Source organism: Gallus gallus, chromosome 2, assembly GCF_016699485.2.
Source record: "Gallus gallus isolate bGalGal1 chromosome 2, bGalGal1.mat.broiler.GRCg7b, whole genome shotgun sequence".
NCBI classification, from domain to species: domain Eukaryota; kingdom Metazoa; phylum Chordata; class Aves; order Galliformes; family Phasianidae; genus Gallus; species Gallus gallus.
This window is the reverse complement of record NC_052533.1, coordinates 109,253,052-109,272,441: the sequence shown is the minus strand read 5'-3', so window position 1 is coordinate 109,272,441 and position 19,390 is coordinate 109,253,052. Positions and strand designations below refer to the sequence as shown.

The 19,390-nt window shown below is 36.5% G+C and overlaps 1 protein-coding gene across 5 annotated transcripts in view; it reads left to right on the top strand.

Moving 5' to 3' along the window:
• Positions 1 to 18,617, top strand: part of ST18 (ST18, C2H2C-type zinc finger) — a 175,582-nt gene extending 156,965 nt beyond the window's left edge. For all 5 annotated transcript variants that reach the window (XM_025147958.3, XM_015282653.4, XM_040695972.2 and 2 more), the window contains 9 exons: positions 1,623 to 1,685; positions 2,478 to 2,546; positions 7,208 to 7,270; positions 7,366 to 7,446; positions 8,335 to 8,556; positions 11,313 to 11,401; positions 12,915 to 13,018; positions 15,115 to 15,258; positions 16,064 to 18,617. In XM_025147958.3, the coding sequence (XP_025003726.1) occupies positions 1,623 to 1,685; positions 2,478 to 2,546; positions 7,208 to 7,270; positions 7,366 to 7,446; positions 8,335 to 8,556; positions 11,313 to 11,401; positions 12,915 to 13,018; positions 15,115 to 15,258; positions 16,064 to 16,204 (976 nt within the window). In that variant the 3' untranslated portion in view covers positions 16,205 to 18,617. The remainder of the gene's footprint in view (positions 1 to 1,622; positions 1,686 to 2,477; positions 2,547 to 7,207; positions 7,271 to 7,365; positions 7,447 to 8,334; positions 8,557 to 11,312; positions 11,402 to 12,914; positions 13,019 to 15,114; positions 15,259 to 16,063) is intronic.
• Positions 18,618 to 19,390: the final 773 nt, after the last annotated feature.

Below are 19,390 nucleotides of genomic sequence, written 5' to 3'. Positions count from 1 at the left end.
GAGGTTGTGTTTGTTTTGCCTCCTCTAAAACAACTGCCAACAAAAATACTCAGTTTATTTGCTGAAGACTCTAATGGCTTTTCTTTTGTACTATTTATTCCTTTCTGATATTGACCTGTTTTGAGATGTCTGTAAAATACTTTTCTAATCTCCTAAATAATAATTCTCCACAGTATTTACAAAAACAGTGATAATCTGACAGTGGTTTTACTGTACTTTTTTCACACAGTGAGTAGAAAGAGGCACCTAAAATGTAGCTGTCCTGAAAATTAAATAAGAAATAGTTTTAATATATCAGCAGAATCTAGGTGCAATTATGGGAATCAGACTGCATTGCTGTGATCCCACTAAGCCTCGAAACTCACAGAGAACAATCCAATACAGGTGGCTCCATCATGAGGAAGTTTTTAAAATGACATAAGAGAAATTATATCTCTTCACTTGCAGAGAAAAAAAATTGACCCCATTATCTCGTTTGCAGTGAACTACCGTATGAATATCAGCTCATTGCATGTGCCTCCTATTTTTCCGTGCTGATTCTCTTTACCAAAACTACATCGTTCAGGTTGAAGTGGGCTGTGATATCTTGCTAAGGCTTTTTTACAGATTTGAAAAGTTCCTAGCATTCTGCCAGTTCAGAGAAAATAGCCAGGTGAGGATCTGAGGTATGCTTTACTCATGGAGCACTAGCTAAATGTTTCTGGACAGCTTCTGTTTGCCCTTCTTAACTATGGGTCCAGTGAAACACAGCCATTTATAAGGTGACTGCAGGGCTGCTGTTAGAGGTTTTAAAATATTGTAGAAGGGTATACTTAACTCACTCCTCCTCATCCACCCACAGATTGCATTTCTTGCAATTTTTGCCCTCTTGCAGAGGAACATATCCCAATCTGATAAATGATCTCAGTGTTATGACTAAAGTTGAGTTGAGGAAAAAAATAACATTTTCTCCAGGTCAAACGTGCCTCCATCTCTTGGCATAAAGGAAAAAGTCCATTGTGTTAAATATACACCACTTTTATGCCACTCCTCATTTCAACTGAGAAAAATCCCAGGAAAATGCACTTGTTCTGAACTTTAGCTAATATGTTTTCTGTTCTGCAAGCAACTATAGCATCCACTTCTCACTTATGTCAGCAAATAAAGATCCTGAATGCATTTCTAAAGAAGGTGCCTTATTTTAGTCAGAAGCTAAAGGAATGATTTGGGATATTATTGTTCTCAGGCCTGTGTTACACACAAGATCAGATAGGAAGCTTTACCTCTAGGATTTATGAATTGCAGTTAAAAATTGGTAGTGATATTAAAGATTCAAGAATCTGAGCTGTAACTAAAAAGCCTATGCAAAGCAAGGTGGTTTCACACTTGCGTAGATCGAAAAAATAAGGTTTTGACTGATTTGCATGGTGGAAATTGGAATTTTTTTCCTTCTGTGCTTCAAGTACTAATTGAAAACTAGAGCTGTTATGTAGATTTTGTTATGTAGTTTTTGTGGTGTCATGACAGTATTGAGGTGGGATATGATGAATATGATTGCCCTACGTATCATTATGTACTTAATTGCAGGGTAAGCTATGTGATGTGTTATATGTGCTCTAACCTCTCACTGCATCTTTGCATAGCTGTCCGACTCCAGGATGTGATGGTAGCGGTCACGTAACAGGAAACTATGCCTCACACCGCAGGTAAGAAACAACAGGAAAACCAAAGCAGGAAATAGTGCTACTTTTACCTGCTGTCATTTAACTTTTTTTTTTTTTTTTTTTTTTTTTAATACTAGCCTCGGATAAGTATTCAAAAGTAATTTGCAGAAAATAATCCATACAGAAAAGTGTCTGGTTTTTTTCTGTTTTATATTTTACAGAAGGTCTGGACTCAATAGTCTGATGGACTTAGTCAGTGTATGCTTATTACTCAAGCTGCATGACTTAGCAGAGACCTGTAAATAAAAGTCATTTAGTAAAGGCTTCATTTCCCTAAGTGAACAAGCACTCTCTATACAGATGAGATATTGGATGGGATTTTAAATAATGTTTCTGTAGATACCTCTGCAAGTGGCTTTGAAATTCACAGAACTGCCAATACATCTGTAGCTGCCAATTATTTCCTTCAAAATAGCCTACTGTCTACCTGCAGGTTGAAACAATAATTTTTTTCTGTTTCCTATTGAGAATAAGATGGAAGCAGCCACACGGACCAGATGTTCTACCTGCCCTTTATGTAGAAAGGGCTCTGCTTAACTCCACATTGCCATTTAATGCTTTACAGGGACTTAGAAAACTCTAGCCCTAACCACACATGTTTCCAGCAATTCAAAACTTAGAGTCTGGCATAGATTGTTCCTCCTTTGTCAACAGGAAATATCTGAGGGTCTGCTATTTTCCCATTTTTAGTCAGAGATCTTATAAAGATTATTGTTTTAAGAAAAAAATATATACTTTTTATTTCAGTGAAACATTCTACATTGTATTTTTCAGTGTTTCTGGGTGCCCATTAGCTGACAAGACATTAAAATCCCTTATGGCTGCTAACTCTCAGGAGCTTAAGTAAGTATTAATAATGATAAAAATGTAATTCTTATTTATCTTTGATCAACATGTTCTGTACAGTAACTGAGTTGTTCATTTGAACTACTCTGAGCAGAGAAGTATGAAACATTTCAGTGCAGTTCACTTATTAAAACAGAGTTTATTTCTCTCAATTTGCCTTTCTTGTTTTTAGTGTCCCTTCATTTTCATGAATTAGCCAGGACATGAAGAAAAATACTGAAAACACTAAGATAAGCTTCTCTCACAGTATTTTTCATTCAGAAAGAAAGAGAAAAATATTTAAAACATACTACTGATTAGGGAAGATAGAATAAATAAAAAAAATAGACCAGAACTCCTGCATATCATTTTTTATCGTTTAGTACCATATACTATGTGTTTAATGTCACTGAAGCAGACATCGAGTCACATGATTTTGTGCTGGCATAATTTTCACCACTTACAAAAGGACTGTGCGGGCTCTGCTATATAGACAGATGTATAGGGACATATGAATATTTCAGAAATCTGTAGTCAAGAGAGGCACTGGCAACCAGTCATCTAGTTATTGAATTGCCTTTGTCAATAAGGACATGGGGAAGAGGCAAGGATAATTAGAGTTCTTTCATAGCTTTCTCTCTGCATCTTGTAAATTGGATCCTTTAATAGATGGCTTGGAAATCTCATGGATGCATGTATAAAGAGAAGAATCCTGTGACCGTCCTTTCAGTTCTTTAGATTCATCCCTAATCCAGATAGAATAAAGTCCAACTATGGCACAGTTATGCTGTTAAGATGATATTTATGGCTGTACTGATTACACATAGATTTGGCTCGGTGCTTAGTCACAAGTTAGCTTACCTAGATCAAATGCTAGTGGTCTCATCCTCTAGTCCACTAACATAAATTACAAAAAAAAAAATGAACTGACGGTAGCTATGGACGTGAATCTGCTAGAGATGCAGCAAAGTGGCAAAAAAGGTCAATTTATATGGGCAATTACTTGAAGCAGCTTTGAAATTTATTAGGGAAACTGACACACTGGCACAGTATTTCACTGAGTCTCAAATGTATAAAATTTAATTTTAGTATTTTTTTAAAAGAGCAGCACAAGAAGCAGGGAACTGACTTGCGAAAATGCTGACAAATTTGAAATCATTTGCTGAGTCATATATATTTGTCCTTGCTTTTTCTGGCTTTCTGCCATACATAGACACTCACACAAATATTTTGAATAGTTGCTCTTCATGCAGCCCCTCCCCCCCATATTCATGTGTGAATAAAGAAATTTGCATACCAATATGGTTATTTTTCCACTAAAGCTTCTAGAGTTTTGGTCATGCCATAAGGAAAGAGGAGCAACAGCATATGACTTAAATGACAAACTGCACATTGTACGCCATGTATAATAAGTGAGTTGTGAAAGACAAAGTCAAAGTTCATGAACATTTCACAGACAGAAATATGTTGCATAATGCACTTAGCATTTAATTTCAATTAGCTAGAAAAGAGCAAAAATCAAAATCTGTTCACAGACAATTTGCAAAAGGGAAAAGGGCGAAATAAAATCATTTTCCACAAATGTACCAACTTATTTTAGCTTCTTGCAAACGTTTTTCAGGTAAAATTTTAAACAAAATCCTGCTTTTACAACTAAATGAAATCTTATGCTTCTGGTATAGTATAGTGATATCAATAGTTAGTTTTATTTCACAGAGATGAGAGCAAAGGGCATAAATGCTCATAGAATCAGGCCACCAAAGTACCCTCATGTAGTTAGGCGTGAAGATGAAAAAGCTGTGTATTTTTTCCAAATGTTATTCGCATTTAATTTGCCAGAATCAAGATACGATTTTGGCTTTAACTGTGAATCTCTAAGCCAGCAAAGATACAAAGCTTCCATGTGATCTACAGTTTGGAAATAAGGAGTATCTGTTCAAAAAGTAAATCTTTGAGTCAAATTCAAGAAATTTAATATCTGAGAAATTCTCATTGCACTGCGCAATTTAAGATGGTTGAATCAAAATATACTAATGTTGATAATGGCACATGGATTTTTAAGCTATTATGGAGAGTTGTGATTTAATTCACTTTCATTTCATCAAAGAGCTGCTTATCAAAACTTAAACAAGTTTAAAAGTATACTATATAAAAATATCTAATTAGAGTTCAGAAACTTTAGGAAGTAGGTAGATTCCATATACCAAGTTGATAAGTTATCCATATTCCATCAACAACATGACACGTTCTAATCAGTTGACCTGTGTGGGTTTGCCTTAGGTAAAGTTCATATCCAAGGATTTCTTAGAGCTTTACCATCAGTAGAAGTATCAGAAATGCTCCTAGATCCTCAGCTGAGTGTATCAATTTTATGTGAAGCTGTAGTTTGTCTACCTAAAGATAGAACAACTTTAAAAGGGGGCACAAAATGGCAGGCACTCAATGCATGGTTACAAAAATTGCTGTGTGAAATCGCTGTGAGACTTGTTCTTAGAAAACAAACTTGATGAAGTGTAAAAGAATCTGTAACCTACACCCTTGCAAGAGCTGACATTGTTTAACTTGAGATCCTGAGGCCTCTGGCCCTCTGACATAAAACTGATTTTCTTGGTTCTGCTCAGTAATAACAGAGGGTAACTCCCTAAGCTGCAGCATCAGTTCAAACTCATCAGCCAGTTTAAAGCTGATCAAGATCCACAGTACTACTGACTGAAAGGCAATACATTTTTGGTGTATCTTGTATTGTGAAATTTCACAATATTATTAATATCTCACCTTCATATCTTTAACACTCTCAAGAATGCTTTGAATTCCAATCTGGTTGTAAAGTCTAACTGCTACCTGGGGAAGCAAATGCAGATGGGGAGATTCAAAATTATCTTACTGTACTTTTATGTCCATAACTCTCAGACTCATGATGTGAATGTTTTCCATAAAGAGCTCTTGCTAGATTAAAATCTATGTGCAGTCTATACAGACAACTCTTCCATCTGTGATCATCTGATAAAACAAGGAGCTGAAATTTAAAACCCATAGTATTTGGCAGGTATTCTGGATTTACTGGTGAGCATTCACGCTCTCCAGACATCTGCCCTAACTACCTGCTTCATATAACATTGTGCCCAGTCCTTGTCCCATGCTCAGAGAGGTCAGCATTTAGCTGTACAGTCAAGCATATCTGGCACTCTGCAACCCATACCTCTACCTTTGCTGTCACTGTGGATCATATTATTCTGCCCAGGTATTTTTGTTCAGAAAACATCATCATGAAATGTTTTGAAATTGTTATTTAAAACAAACATACAAAAATAAAGTTTTCTCTTTCTTCAGCTGGAATTATTTGCTGAATTCTACTTGAATCACTGAGTGAATCTGGTCATGCTCAAAAGAAAAACATTTTCAAATATTCAAAGATACAACTGCACACTTAGATGTGATACTACGGTTATACATGTAGAAGTTTTCTGTGGCAGTGTACCAACAACCTGATCAAATCATCCCTCTTCTCATCTCAGGCAAGATTCAGTAACAACCAAGATCCATAAGAGATTCCTTAATGGTTCGGTCAAGATTGCTTGGCAAAACTCCTGTAATTCTGAAACTCTGTAAAAATCATAGCATTTAAAAGGCCATTAGGGATGGTTAACACAACAACTTAGTGCTGTAGAACAAAGAAATGTGGAAATGGCTGACAATACTTCTAAAAGTAAATATTTTGCTTATGCTCCATTCTGTGTTGAGGCATGTTTCTTTAATAAAAACACACATATAAAAATTCAATGAAAAAAGAAGAGAAAAAAAAACCACAAAAAATTAGTCTGAATGACTGCTTCACCAGTGGAAGGTGATGTCAGTAAGGTCCTGCTCCCAAACCTACAGAAGTCGGTGGAAAGACCTACCGACTCCAGTAGGCTTTAGGTGCACATTTTTCATGTACTACTAGTCCCAGACTACAAGCAATGATATATTAACAGGCAAATTTGTTTCTTTTCATTGTATGGATGATTTAGTACTAAATATTTACTCTTGGAAGGCTTCTATTTTTTGCACATACACACCCAAAAAAAACCTTAACTATGAGACATAAACAAAATCCAATTGCCAAGCTGAATACCCAATTGAATCTCGTGTTAAATAGGTAGATATCCTGTTGTATAATTACAGTGCTAGGAATATACAAACTACTAAATTCAAATTCTGGCTATCACAGTAACTATACTGATGTCCAAAAGTAAAACTGCTTCTCTGCTTCTATTTTCCCTTTTGTAAATACTGGCAAAGTGCTTGTTTATATCAGTACCTGTGAATATCAGAAGGATAACAAATAAATGCATAACAGTAAATTTACAAATAGATCTCTATCAATCCGCTTTTTGTTTGTTTGTTTGTTTGTTTGGCTCTGTACAAGGAAAAATGTTTGCTGCAAACAGTGTTATGAATTGTTTAAATCCACATATCATATGCAGTACATTTAATGTTCCTCATTAAATTCAAGTATATAAAAAAATAAGTAAGTATTTTTCACATTTAAAAAAGAATCAACAAGAACTAGCTTTAATTATTCAATGACAGCTGTGTGGTGGAAGCATTCTTTCACCCTAGACAAAAAAAAAAGCACCAACTACATGTTATTTACTGCTATCTTTGAAGTTGTGTAAGCTCCCTATATTATTCTATAGGTGCCCAACACCTGGTTGTGACGGCTCTGGCCATGTGACTGGGAACTATGCATCACACAGAAGGTAGGCACTGTCCTATGATTTGAGACTACAGCACTCAGGGTTATTGGCAAGCAGCATCCTAAAGAGGTGGATTTTGTTCTGTGTGCTTCTTGCAGCTTATCTGGTTGTCCCCGTGCCAGGAAAGGTGGTATCAAAGTGACTCCTACCAAGGATGAAAAAGAAGACCCTGAACTTAAGTGAGTACAAATGTGTAAGTCATTGTGAAGAGGGAAAAAGACAGTAAGAGCTGAGGGAGTGAAACATCATAGGAATTACCCAAGCCACCTGACACTAAGCCCAATAGCTTAAGCCAAACCAACTGCTTCATCTTTTAGTGAAGCTGATGGAGTCCATCAGATTGGAGCTTGAACAGCAAGGAAGGCTTGTTGTATTTTACTGTATTGTTCCTACTGGTTTAAAGTGATAGAATTTCACTTGAAGTGAAAACTAAAAATTTAGTGGGTATTTAATGCATTCCTTACTTGAATGCAAATTCCATTAAAATCAGTAAGTGATAACTGCCAGAATATAGACATGAAGATTTAGTTGCACTCATTATTGTTCTCACTGTTTGCTAGTGATATATGAGAGACTGCATAACAGTAGCAGAGCAACTCAAAAAAAAGAAAAAAAGAAAAAAAAAATTCCTAAACCTTTCTTCCTTTCTTTGCAAATGTTTCCAAGAGTTTTCCAGTAATACGGATCAGTATAAGTTTGAACCCAGCCTCTACTTCATGTCAAAAACAGAGAAGAGAGAATGCTGATGTTTCATATACTTACAGGTTGTGATTTATAGCCTATGATAGAATTTCAATTTTCTTTTCTGGTAAAATACTATCTAAATGAATGGTTTCGTTTCTTAGGCTGTACAACTTCACTTTACATTGCCTAATCTTAAAATTAGGTGAACCTCCATAACTCAGCTTGACATGAACTGGATGCTCAGGTATAGAGCATCTTTGGGGACCAAGTGTTAATATACTGATGCAAAGTGACATAAGTAGCTGAACATATTTTCTTCCTTGAGACTGCTTTCACTAGATGTCTCTAGTAAAAACCAGGGTTCTTTTGCTGTGTTTCTGTAGATGTCCAGTGATAGGCTGTGATGGCCAAGGTCACATATCAGGTAAATACACTTCTCATCGCACTGCTTCTGGTTGTCCTTTGGCTGCCAAGAGACAGAAGGAGAGTCCCGTCAATGGGTCTTCACTATCCTGGAAACTGAACAAACAAGAGCTGCCACACTGTCCTTTGCCAGGCTGCAACGGGCTGGGTCATGTTAATAATGTTTTTGTCACCCACAGAAGGTATAACTTTGTGTTTTCTTTTTCCTTTTCCCTTAACGTTCCCCTGTTGAATTTGCAACAAATGAGGTTACAGTCTGAATAAATTGTGATGAGGTCACTTAAATAATGAGATAGTTTACATTGAAACTGGAGTAATGTAGATCAGAACAAGCTTGAGATAGCTGGGATCAACTTTTAACTCTTATGTTATGTTGCCCTTGCAATGTGACTTCCCAAGGTCTTTTTATTCAGATTAACAGTTTCTATATGATTTAAAATTTAATAAGAGTTCTGTCCTAGGCAAATATGGAGTTGGATCTGTGTATCTTTTACAGAAAATTCAAATATCATTGAAATGCCAACAAAAGGGATTAAGCAAGAGCAATGTCTGCATTTATTTAATCTTTTTACCAGAGGCAAACTTGTTTTCACAAAGTTTGTATTTAAATAGCTAGAACTACACAAAAAATTAAACACATAGAACTCATATGGATCACACAAGTTTGCTGTTACAATTTTACAAACAAAACTGTATTTACAAAATAGGGATCACACATACAGCCAGTGTTCAATAAATATCAGATTATTATATATTAAGATGAAAGCCTTAATATCATTTGAACATGTTCAATCAATTACTCAAAGAATCTGTCTATAGAATCAGAAATATTACATTGTAAAGTTTGATCTTCTGTGCATAGAGGGAATTAAATTTCTATTTTACACCTCCTTTGCTTTCTTTTTAACATTCTGAATCAAGTTCTCTAATACCAAAATGTCCAACATGACCTGAACCAATTCAGTTGGATGAAGTTCAGTATGATTCAGCAGAATTGTGTGTTAAAATTTCACAGCCTCTGAAATTGGTTCTTTAAAGGTCCCCCAGCAAGCTCCACTGCTCTTACTTTTCACTTTCCTTTCAACCCTTGGGTTCATTCTGGTGAGCCACTCATTTTTCTTGTATTTATCTCAGCCTCAAGCCTGGAAGTCCCACTGTGGCTCGGCCCCAGCCCACTCTCAGCTCAGCACAAGACTTTGTTTTTCCTTATGTGGTTGTAATATAGTTACACAGAACTCTTAGCTCAGCTGCTAGGACAATGCCCTACCATTTGAGTCACCTATTACCAGTTCTGTCTGCAGCAAAGTTTTGTGGTTGTGATGGATTCATTAGCTCTAGAGTCAAACTGTTTGCTCTGCACCCATTTCTCATTATGTAGCATTTGATACTGGGGGGCTGCCAGTCCTCAACCACCCAGGATGGAAAAGTACATCACAAATCCTTTGGTGAAATTTTAGGCAGCCTACACGTGACTCTTAACTTTTAATGCCAGTACCTCATCTATATGGCAGATGTAGTGAAATCAGACCACAATGGGAATGCTGAGGGATAAATTAATTAAAGAGCTCTGAAGTGCTCATATGCAAATTTACCTGTAGCAGAGAAGAAACTTCCAAAGCAGTCGATTTGTCCATTGTTATCCTAAATTTATGAGCATGGTAAAGTGTTTACATTACGATACTATTGAAAGCTGGGTCTAATTAATTCACACTAAGCTATATGATAGCTTCTAACCAATAACATAAAAAATTGGTTAGCTGGCTGCAACTCATACTCTTAGATGACTTCTGTCCTACTTGAGGCTGGATCACCCTCAAGATCATATAAATAGTATAGTTTCATGATGTTATATCCTTTCTTAACATACTTGAAACCCAACAAACCACTCAATGACTTTGAGACCTTCTTCTAGTTACTCAGCAGCTCTGGGCTGAGATCCAGACTGATATTCTAGAACTGGAAAACTAGCACATTTAGATAAGCAGGCAGGAAGCAAACTTAAACCTTCCAAAGTTTTTACTTATTTATTTATTGAGTTATTCATTTCCTTTGTAGAAACACCATGTTGAATAGGATTCTTTTTCCACCAAATAATAGTAATAATAAAATAAAATAAATAAAAATACTACTAGGAAAAGTTTTTCCTTTATTCCTTTCTTGGCTACATCTAAATACAAAGCCTTTTGCCAGTTCTTCAGCATGTGGTATTTCTTCTTTGTTATTTTTAAGACAGTGCAATTCATCTTAGCCCTTTAGTAGGCAATAAAAATTGCCTCAGATAATTACCAGCTGATGAAATTGTAAGCACTGAAATAGCAAAATATAATTTAATGTGAACAGTGGTTAAAGAGCAAACTGATTATGTAATAGAACCATTCAAAAAAGCTATTACAGTCTATAGGGTATACTCAGAATTATTATTGTATTGATCATTATTATATATCAACAAAATAATGCAATAGTTGTGTGCTGTGGAAATCAACCCATTAACAATTTATTTTTTTAAGAACGGTAAACTTGCCATTTTAAAGGACCATATGCCACTCTCCTCTGAACCATAATCACTCAATAAAAACAATAGAGTTTTTATTGGTTTATAAGTATTGGAACTTCAAGAATTCTTAAAATGCATCTTCATGTAACTTTACAATAGCTCCCAATTCTCGTTTGATTACTCTGAAATATGCTTAAGTGTTGTTTACTTATTGGTTGAGATTTCTGTTCCAATTTTCAGGCTGGAATATGCAGTTAAATAGCTCTTTATGAGTTATGTCATTCCCTGAAGCTATGCTATAATGGAGATACTGATGTGACCTTAGATACAGAGGTCTGTCCAAGTGCATGATAATATTGCCTGAAAGGATTGTTGCCATTTTCAAGTGGGTGCTAATGTTTTTGTTGTTGTTGTTATTGTTTTTTTTTCCCCTATCTGTTTCAGCCTATCTGGTTGTCCTCTGAATGCACAAGCCATAAAAAAGGGCAAAATTTCGGAAGAGTTAATGACTATCAAGCTTAAAGCAAGTGGTGGTAAGGAGATCCATAAAAGATGTTGACATTTATTCAGATAGAAGGGTCTGCACTCCCATTTAATACTTAGGCAATTTGATGCCATTCTGGCATTAATTGTCACCCCTTTCAGTTGTCTCTAGCAATAACTAAACTTGAATAACAAAAATCTTTGCATGAAAGATTATAAAATTCAACTCATTTACAGCATGATAATTCATCATTTGGGAGTATGATCTCTTTATCTCAGAACATTATTATTATTTTTTTAATTTGGAGATGCTTTTTCTGTTGTAATTAGTAATAAGTTATTAGTTACAGATCAGAAGAGCTAGCTAACATTGGCTATTCATTAACTAGACTAACATAGAAGAGAGATAAATTGCATGTGGAAATTGACTCCTCTTCTTAACTTTAATACTACAGGTTTCTGTGCAGTGTTTTGAAAATTTTGCTAACCCATATAGTAAAAGTAAAGGAACAACTACTAAATAGATACAAGGGGAAATGTGTAGGAGTTTACTTTCTTATACAACATGCTTTAGAAAGCTGGGCATTGAGCCAGGATGAAAGGAACTTGCCTTTATGCTTCCAATAGCTGAGCAAAACAGTTGTGTTACATTGGACAAATGATTTTGCTTCCATGTACATCTCTGTCCACATTATCTGTGGGGGAGGAATTGATACTGACAGATTTCCCAAGTTGATTCCTCAGCAGACTCAGTTCAGGGCTGTAGATTTTAAAGTAGAAACAGTACTTTTTTTGAGGTGGAATTGGTTTCACAATGATAGTGAGCAGAAAGACAGGCATGTATTGCCAGCAGCTGTAGCTGCTCAGTATTTTTCAGAACAAGACTTCTACTAAAGATCAAAAGATAATTTTCTTCCCTACCTAACTTGTGGGGATGTAAATGTCCTCCCTTCTTTTTTTTCTATAACATTTTTTAGCTTTTGGTGTCATTCACATTTCACACAGCTGTGATCCAGGAAATTATTCCACATAGAATTTTGCCCCCCACATATTTTCCTGAATGGTCAGATGCAGGTACAAATGAGCTTATTAAAGTCACCAATTATACTGTTGGTAGATGTTACCCTAGGGTTTTCCCTGCAAATGAAGGCCTGCTCTTACACTGCTTTTAAAACTAAAAAAAAAAAAAAAAAAAAAAAAAAAAAAAATTGTAAATGCTCCCTCATATTTTATGATATACTTTCCTCTTCCCTAGTATTTCTAGAAGTTTTTTTTCCTTTCTCCGGCTAGTTTGTGGTTGCACATTAAGCTGGAAAAAAGAACTGTCAAATACAGAAACTCAAAGAGCAATAATTTTCCCTTTTGAGCTCATACAAATGTTTTACAGCTAGAAAACAATTTTGACATTAAAAGCAAAGTAAGAGGTAAATTAAAGATCAATCATTTGATCAAAAACCTGTTATCTCCCTCTTGTTCAGTAACAGGTAGCACTGTTTGTTACTCATATGTCTATTTAGATGTGAACACTTTAAATCTGATATTGGTGTTTTCAACTATCTGCAGGTATTGAGAGTGATGAAGAAATCAGACATTTGGATGAAGAAATAAAAGAATTGAATGAATCCAATCTTAAAATTGAAGCTGACATGATGAAACTCCAAACCCAGGTATGACATCAAAGCCAAAGTTTTAGTTTTTCTTGTGCTAAGGTTAAAAGCATTCTCTTCACTCTAGCATTTAAAATTACAAAAGTCCTACATGTCTTTTTTTTTTTTTTTTAATTTAATTTGTTTTTTTTGTAAATAAGTAGCAGGTTCCTGGCAATTATTATGAAGATCTACTGAGTGATAGGTTGATGGCAGTTTAGAGCTAATTTTGGCGACCTGAGAAACCTTATTTACCAAACAAAACGTTTGTTTCCCTTTGTTGACCAAACCTCTGTTAAACACACCGCAGAGAATCCCATGACTGCGGTAAGAACCCGAGTTAGGAAAGTCATCAGGACCCTGCTCTGACTCTTATTACATGTTAGTTTTGTTGTTTTGTACTTAAGGAAATCTCCCTAGCTCAGTTCACTCACCAACAGTTTAAATTTTGCCTCCAGGCAACAACTGGTAAGGAATGGATGCCTCTTGTTAACTGGTAGGGCATATTAGTTGGCAGGGGAGCTATAGAAAAGTCATTCACTGTCATTCTTTTGTAAACTGACAAGATGGTATTAGCCTCCAGGTGCTGACTGTGGTTCTATGGAGGATGTTCCTCCACAGAGACACCTCTGCATGCACCTGAGGGTTCACCTGGGTAAATCAGGTTGAAGTAAGAGCTCAATATTTTAGGAACAGTAAGATTTTTTAGAGAATAATTCCTAAATAAGAACAGATTTGGTAACAGAATGCAAGTCTAAACTGATCCAGAGCAGAGTGCAACCACACCCCTCTGTATTTATAGAATGTTCTCAGTGCTGATTCATGCTGTTTTTATGATATCAAGAGAATGTATAGTCTAAACACGGGTGAAGTTTATGCCACCTGCTCTGAGTCTAAGTGCACGCTGCTTTGTACTAGAATGATTGTAGGAACATCTATCCCAAACTGAATAGCAGTGAGTTTTTTTGCAGTGTCTCTGGACACTGTTTTCAGTTCTCTCTGTTTGCACAGAGATGGCCTAATTTATGCAGCTAGCTTTCTCCTCTGAATTACTGAAGTTTGAAGACAGTCTGACCAGCAAAGCCTGAACTACATCTGAAGCAATGTATTTGCTCCATGGCTTTGCTCTATCCCCTTTTAATCTCCCCAGGTCAGGAGTTTGGCAGCCTGGAGCCAAGACAGGCCTCAGGGGTGCATGCAGGCAAACAGGGTTCTCTCCCTGAGGGCAGTCTGTGTGTGACTGAGACTAAACTGACCACAACAAGAAGAGATTTAAGCAGTGCAGACAGATATTGTCCTAACGAGGAGGGAGTGGGCCTAACACTTGCAAACTGCTGTTGTGCTGTGCCTTCCAGGGCCATGGCTAGCCATTGCAGTGGCTGCATTGGGTGAAGCACCAGACCTTGCCATTGCAGCCCTCAGTTTTTCAGCACGACTTTTGACATATAAACTTTCACTGCTCAGTATGTGCCTTCTGCTCTCATGCAGAAATTATACCATTTCACTACCTCAGGTACATTTTTATGCTGTTTTTAAACACCTGGTGTTTCCATTTTGTTCCTCAGAGATCTCAGCAATCACACACTCAGCCTCTCAATTTCATTCCCACTCGATTTTTCTCCTATTGGTTCCATCACATTCCATTCCATCAATTTTTTTTCTTACTAACCCAGGCAGCTCACAGCTCTACCCTCCACTTAGCAGCGAGGAAGGGAGGTAACACAACAACTAAAAGCTGTGTCATGGCCACTGTGGGCAACCAGCAGGGGATGCTTTAAGAGCAAGACAGCAATGCAAACATCAGCCTCCTTTCTCCTTCCTTCCACCATCCCTGAGGCCACACTCTCCATCCAGTGTGTCACCTTTCCCCTCTGACCTCATTTCCCCACTCAAAGTGCTCTCCAGTGCCTCACTGACACAGGGTTTCTCTGTGAACCCACAGCAAAGTCCATTGATTCAGAGTGAACACAACTTGCTGTGATTATTCTATGGAGAGGTTATATCCATCCTTTAAAAACTGCCTGAGTTTCAGACCCACAGTACGACAATGTGACTGCCAGTTTGGGCTCAGCACTGCCACAGTTCTCTGTGTGACTGTAGATATCTGTGTTTTGTAGATCACATCTATGGAGACCAACCTGAAAACAATAGAAGAAGAGAACAAACTCATAGAGCAGAACAATGAGAGCCTGTTGAAAGAGCTAGCTGGTTTAAGCCAAGCCCTCATCTCCAGCCTTGCTGACATTCAGCTTCCACAGATGGTAAGACCACAGCCAGTGGCTTCACACCTTCTTTGAGATTGTATTGCCAGCATCTGATGCAGATGAGCATGATCAGGGACCAACGGGAGTACTGTAGCTGCATTAGTAGAGCTCTGCTTAGCCTAATTTACTCCGCAGAGATGCTGGATCTTGGACTCTACTTGATAACAGACTCAGCTGCTTTCAGGACTGAGCCAACACTGGTATTTCTGCCCTGCACAAGCTTTTACTCTATCCCTCCCTAGCTCAGTGTCCCCCTGCACAACGTGTGAAAATTTCACACCAAAAATCTGTCTTTACTCTTAGATCAGAACTTTGACCTGTTTCACTGAGCTCAGTGCTGTGATCCTTTTAAGGCCAACAAAACTCTGCCTCTGAAAAACTCCATGTCCTATATGTCATCCAAACACAGGCCAAATCCACCCAGGTAGTTAGGTAGTTAGGTCTGCAGAAATACAGTCTCCTTTCCCAGTCTCAAGAAGGAGACTGGGAAATTAGGTAAGGACAATTACAGGGATGTCAGCCATAATCCCAGAGCCTCAATAGATAAGGTCTCAGTAGAAAAGCAATTTATACTGAAGATAATATCTTAGAACCTTTTCTTGCCTGGAATGTGCTTGGATGCTCCAACACGTGAAAATCCCTCAATTTCTACAATCCCTCTATTATCTTGGATGACTGATGTGTTTATGACTTCTCCCCACTTGCCATGTCAATGCATTTCTGTGCTTTGGAGTTGGGTGTTTGTGTTCCTTTGGCCTTCATTTTATCTGCTACAATTATACTCTGTTTTGTCTTCATTTAGGGGCCAATCAGTGAGCAGAATTTCGAAGCATATGTAAATACACTCACAGACATGTACAGCAATCTGGAACGAGACTATTCCCCCGAATGCAAAGCTCTGCTGGAAAGTATCAAACAGGCAGTGAAGGGCATCCATGTGTAGGATGTGAAAGCTGCTGGGCAACAGAAATTACTTAACAGCAGTAAACTCCAGATGGATCTGTTAGGAGTTCATGTACTGCTAAGGGGTGTAGGTTGCCATGCTGCATTTACAATTGCAACATTGCACTAATTTTTTCCCAGCTGACATAAAAAAAAGAATAAAAACACAACAGACTATTTGTATTAACAGCAATGCACTCTGTTAGTATATTATATTTATTTCAGTACAATTTCTTTTTTTTCTTCTTTTGCACTCAGTTTTTGTAAAGTGAATGTAAAAAGTGTGTGTGACTATTTTTTATATTTTTTATTTATTTCTAATCAAAGAGTTGTTTTTTTATCTTTTATCAGCATTTTTGCGGCCTGCCATATTTTTACAAATGTGTTTATTAATTTATTTTCCAACGGGATTTTAAATAGACTGAAAGTTATACTGTAAATTAAATAACTTGCTGGGTTTGTACAGGAAGAAAAAAAGCTATGAGAGTAACAAATGACGGAACTGTGGTTCTAGTTTTATTTTCCTCACATCCTGCTTTTTTATAACGGCTTTTTATCAAAAATGGGTTTGCAGTAACATGAGATGTGAAGATGCATGGACTGAGAAGATAAATGGTGCCCACTAGTGGGGAACTCGGGCTCTTAAAAGCACAGTATGCTGGAAAACAGTGTGTTAAAGAATACGTTAGCAATAATGAAATATAGCAATCAGCAAAGCACTTGACTTGGCTGTGTGATTTAGCCTATGCGAATGATTATTTAAAATGTTTCAAGAGAACTTCAGATTTATTTTACCACTGCAGTTTTTTTTTTCAGAGTTAGCTTACAGAGGGAAATGACAATTATCTCTAAACAAGAATGATAATTTGATAGGACTGGTACTCTTTTAGTACGATACGTTGAGATTTTAACCAAGTGACCAGTATTGCTATGGATTTGGAACTGAAAAATGCAAACACATCCCAAGCCGAAGATTCTGTACATAATGAATCAAACACATCTCCCCTGAAATGGCATTCAATACTGGTTTGAACTTAAGAGCAGTGAAGAAGGCAGCAGTCTGGAGAGGAATATTACTCCAGTGCAGTGGTGTTGCCCTTCTCATTGAACGAACGGTAGCAACACAGTGATTGGTTTCTCCCATCCGTATTCACCAGGACTAATTTGATACTGGGTCGGTTGCCAGTCCTTCAGTAGGGTACCAGGCGCTACAGGACGTGCAGGCACAGGGGATGGGGATATGCACCTGTTCAGAGCAGCTCATGCATGCCTCCCTCGCTGGTTAGCCTGCGCTTGGAGTTTCTGAATCCGTCAGAAATTAGCGGTTGCTATAACCGAGGCAATGTCTATTTCAGGGATTGTAAGTAATTAAGCATTGTTTCAGAAGTTTTTTTTATATTTATTTTTTTTAAGAAAAAGGTATAAACAACCAGCTAAACTGCCTTTTTTGTATGCACACACACCTCATGTGCATATGTGCCTCAGTGTAAATGTATACATGGATCTAGCGTGCGTTTAATTTTTCCGTGCTATAATGAAAGTGTTTATTTTTATTAGCCTCGTTTATATTTAGATTGAATATGATGGCATTCACAAGCTTGACATATACAATTATATTATTACTGTTCCTGCACAAAAGAACTATTCAAAAGTGAGTAAACTCTCATGCACTGTGGTCACTGTTCTGCATTAGGTGGAGCTTGCTTTTTTGTTTGAGAGTTGATTCAACTCTCCAATCCTAGTTTAGACAGGGGGAAATGTATGTTCTTAGGAGCTGTGTTTCTTTTTAAATCAGTTTTTCAAAAGCTACCATACGTGCTGTCTAATATAAATAGGAAGACACCAAACAAAAATTTGCTATTAAAGTTATTGTACTCGCTGAAAAAAAATCAAAAAGCGAACATTTGTTATACTTGTTAAATGCATACAAAATGAGTTCACTCGTTACAAAGACTAAAATTTAATTTACTAAATATTTTAACAAATTTGTTATATATTTTATTTAAGTAAAAAAAAAATCTCTTACCTATGTATTTATTATTATGATTTACTCTGGCTTCAGGTTAATTTATCCGTGTTTGGTTGTTTGCTCAGGATGTTCTGTGAAGTATGTTTGTATTTATTTGCCTCCCTTGTACTTGATGTGTTTTGTAATGTGCACTGATTTTTTTTTTCTTTTCATTTTTCATTTTTCTTTTTTTTCTTTTCTTTTTTTTTTGTGTTTAAATGCATTTATGAGCTACACTGTAAATTAGATCTTTTGTAAAGAGCAATGATGTATGCATTTTTTAATTTGGAGTAGTTTGTATACTGTTTCTTCATACAATTAATATTTCTTACATCAAAGCAACAAAATTGTGTTCTGTGCTGTACATTTGGTGTATGGTAGGAAATAAAATTGATAATGAAACATTGCCGCAAGTTTGTTGGTTATTTTAGCCTCTAGATGCAGACTTGTATTACACATTCTTAGCTGCACCTGGCACTATACAATGTGTCAGATGTTTTACTTGCTTTGTGTACAAAACGTGTCATCCCTGTAAGTAAATTTCTGGTATCAATAATTTAATTAGTGTTTTACTTTGTCAATTTGAAATAAGGAGGAGAAAAGTGGAACTGCTTAAGAGATCCTTTTCATTTTTGAAGAAAAAAAAGAAAAAAAACAAAAAAAATAATCACTGCATTATTTATTGCATTCTTTTCTTGGCAGTTGTAGACATTATTTACACGGATAAAGTACGGGATTTGTGCTGACCTTTAACAGCTGCTAAATTATGTTTAAACATAAAAGCCATTGTAAAGTTTCCAGCAGTTTGGAGCCACCCACTGTTCTAGTGCAATTTTCCCTGAGATTTGCAGTGTCTATACATTGCAGAAATAAAAATCTGCTGCTTTTAGAAAGATGATACTTCCAGTATCTAATAGGCTTTTTTTTTTTTTTTTTTTTTTTTTACGCTGCTAGTTGTACTGAAAAGAAGCTATTTTCATTTAGGATTCATGCTGATGGCTTCGGGAACATTTATTATCTCAGATTCCAACTTCCCATGGATAGATCAAGAATAATTTTCGTCAGAAAATATGGCAAATTTAAAGCTGATAAAGTAGCTGGTCATTATATATTTGAGTAGATGTTGCTATATAAGCCAAAATGGACTCTAGAAAAAATGACATCAAATAGATGTCAGCA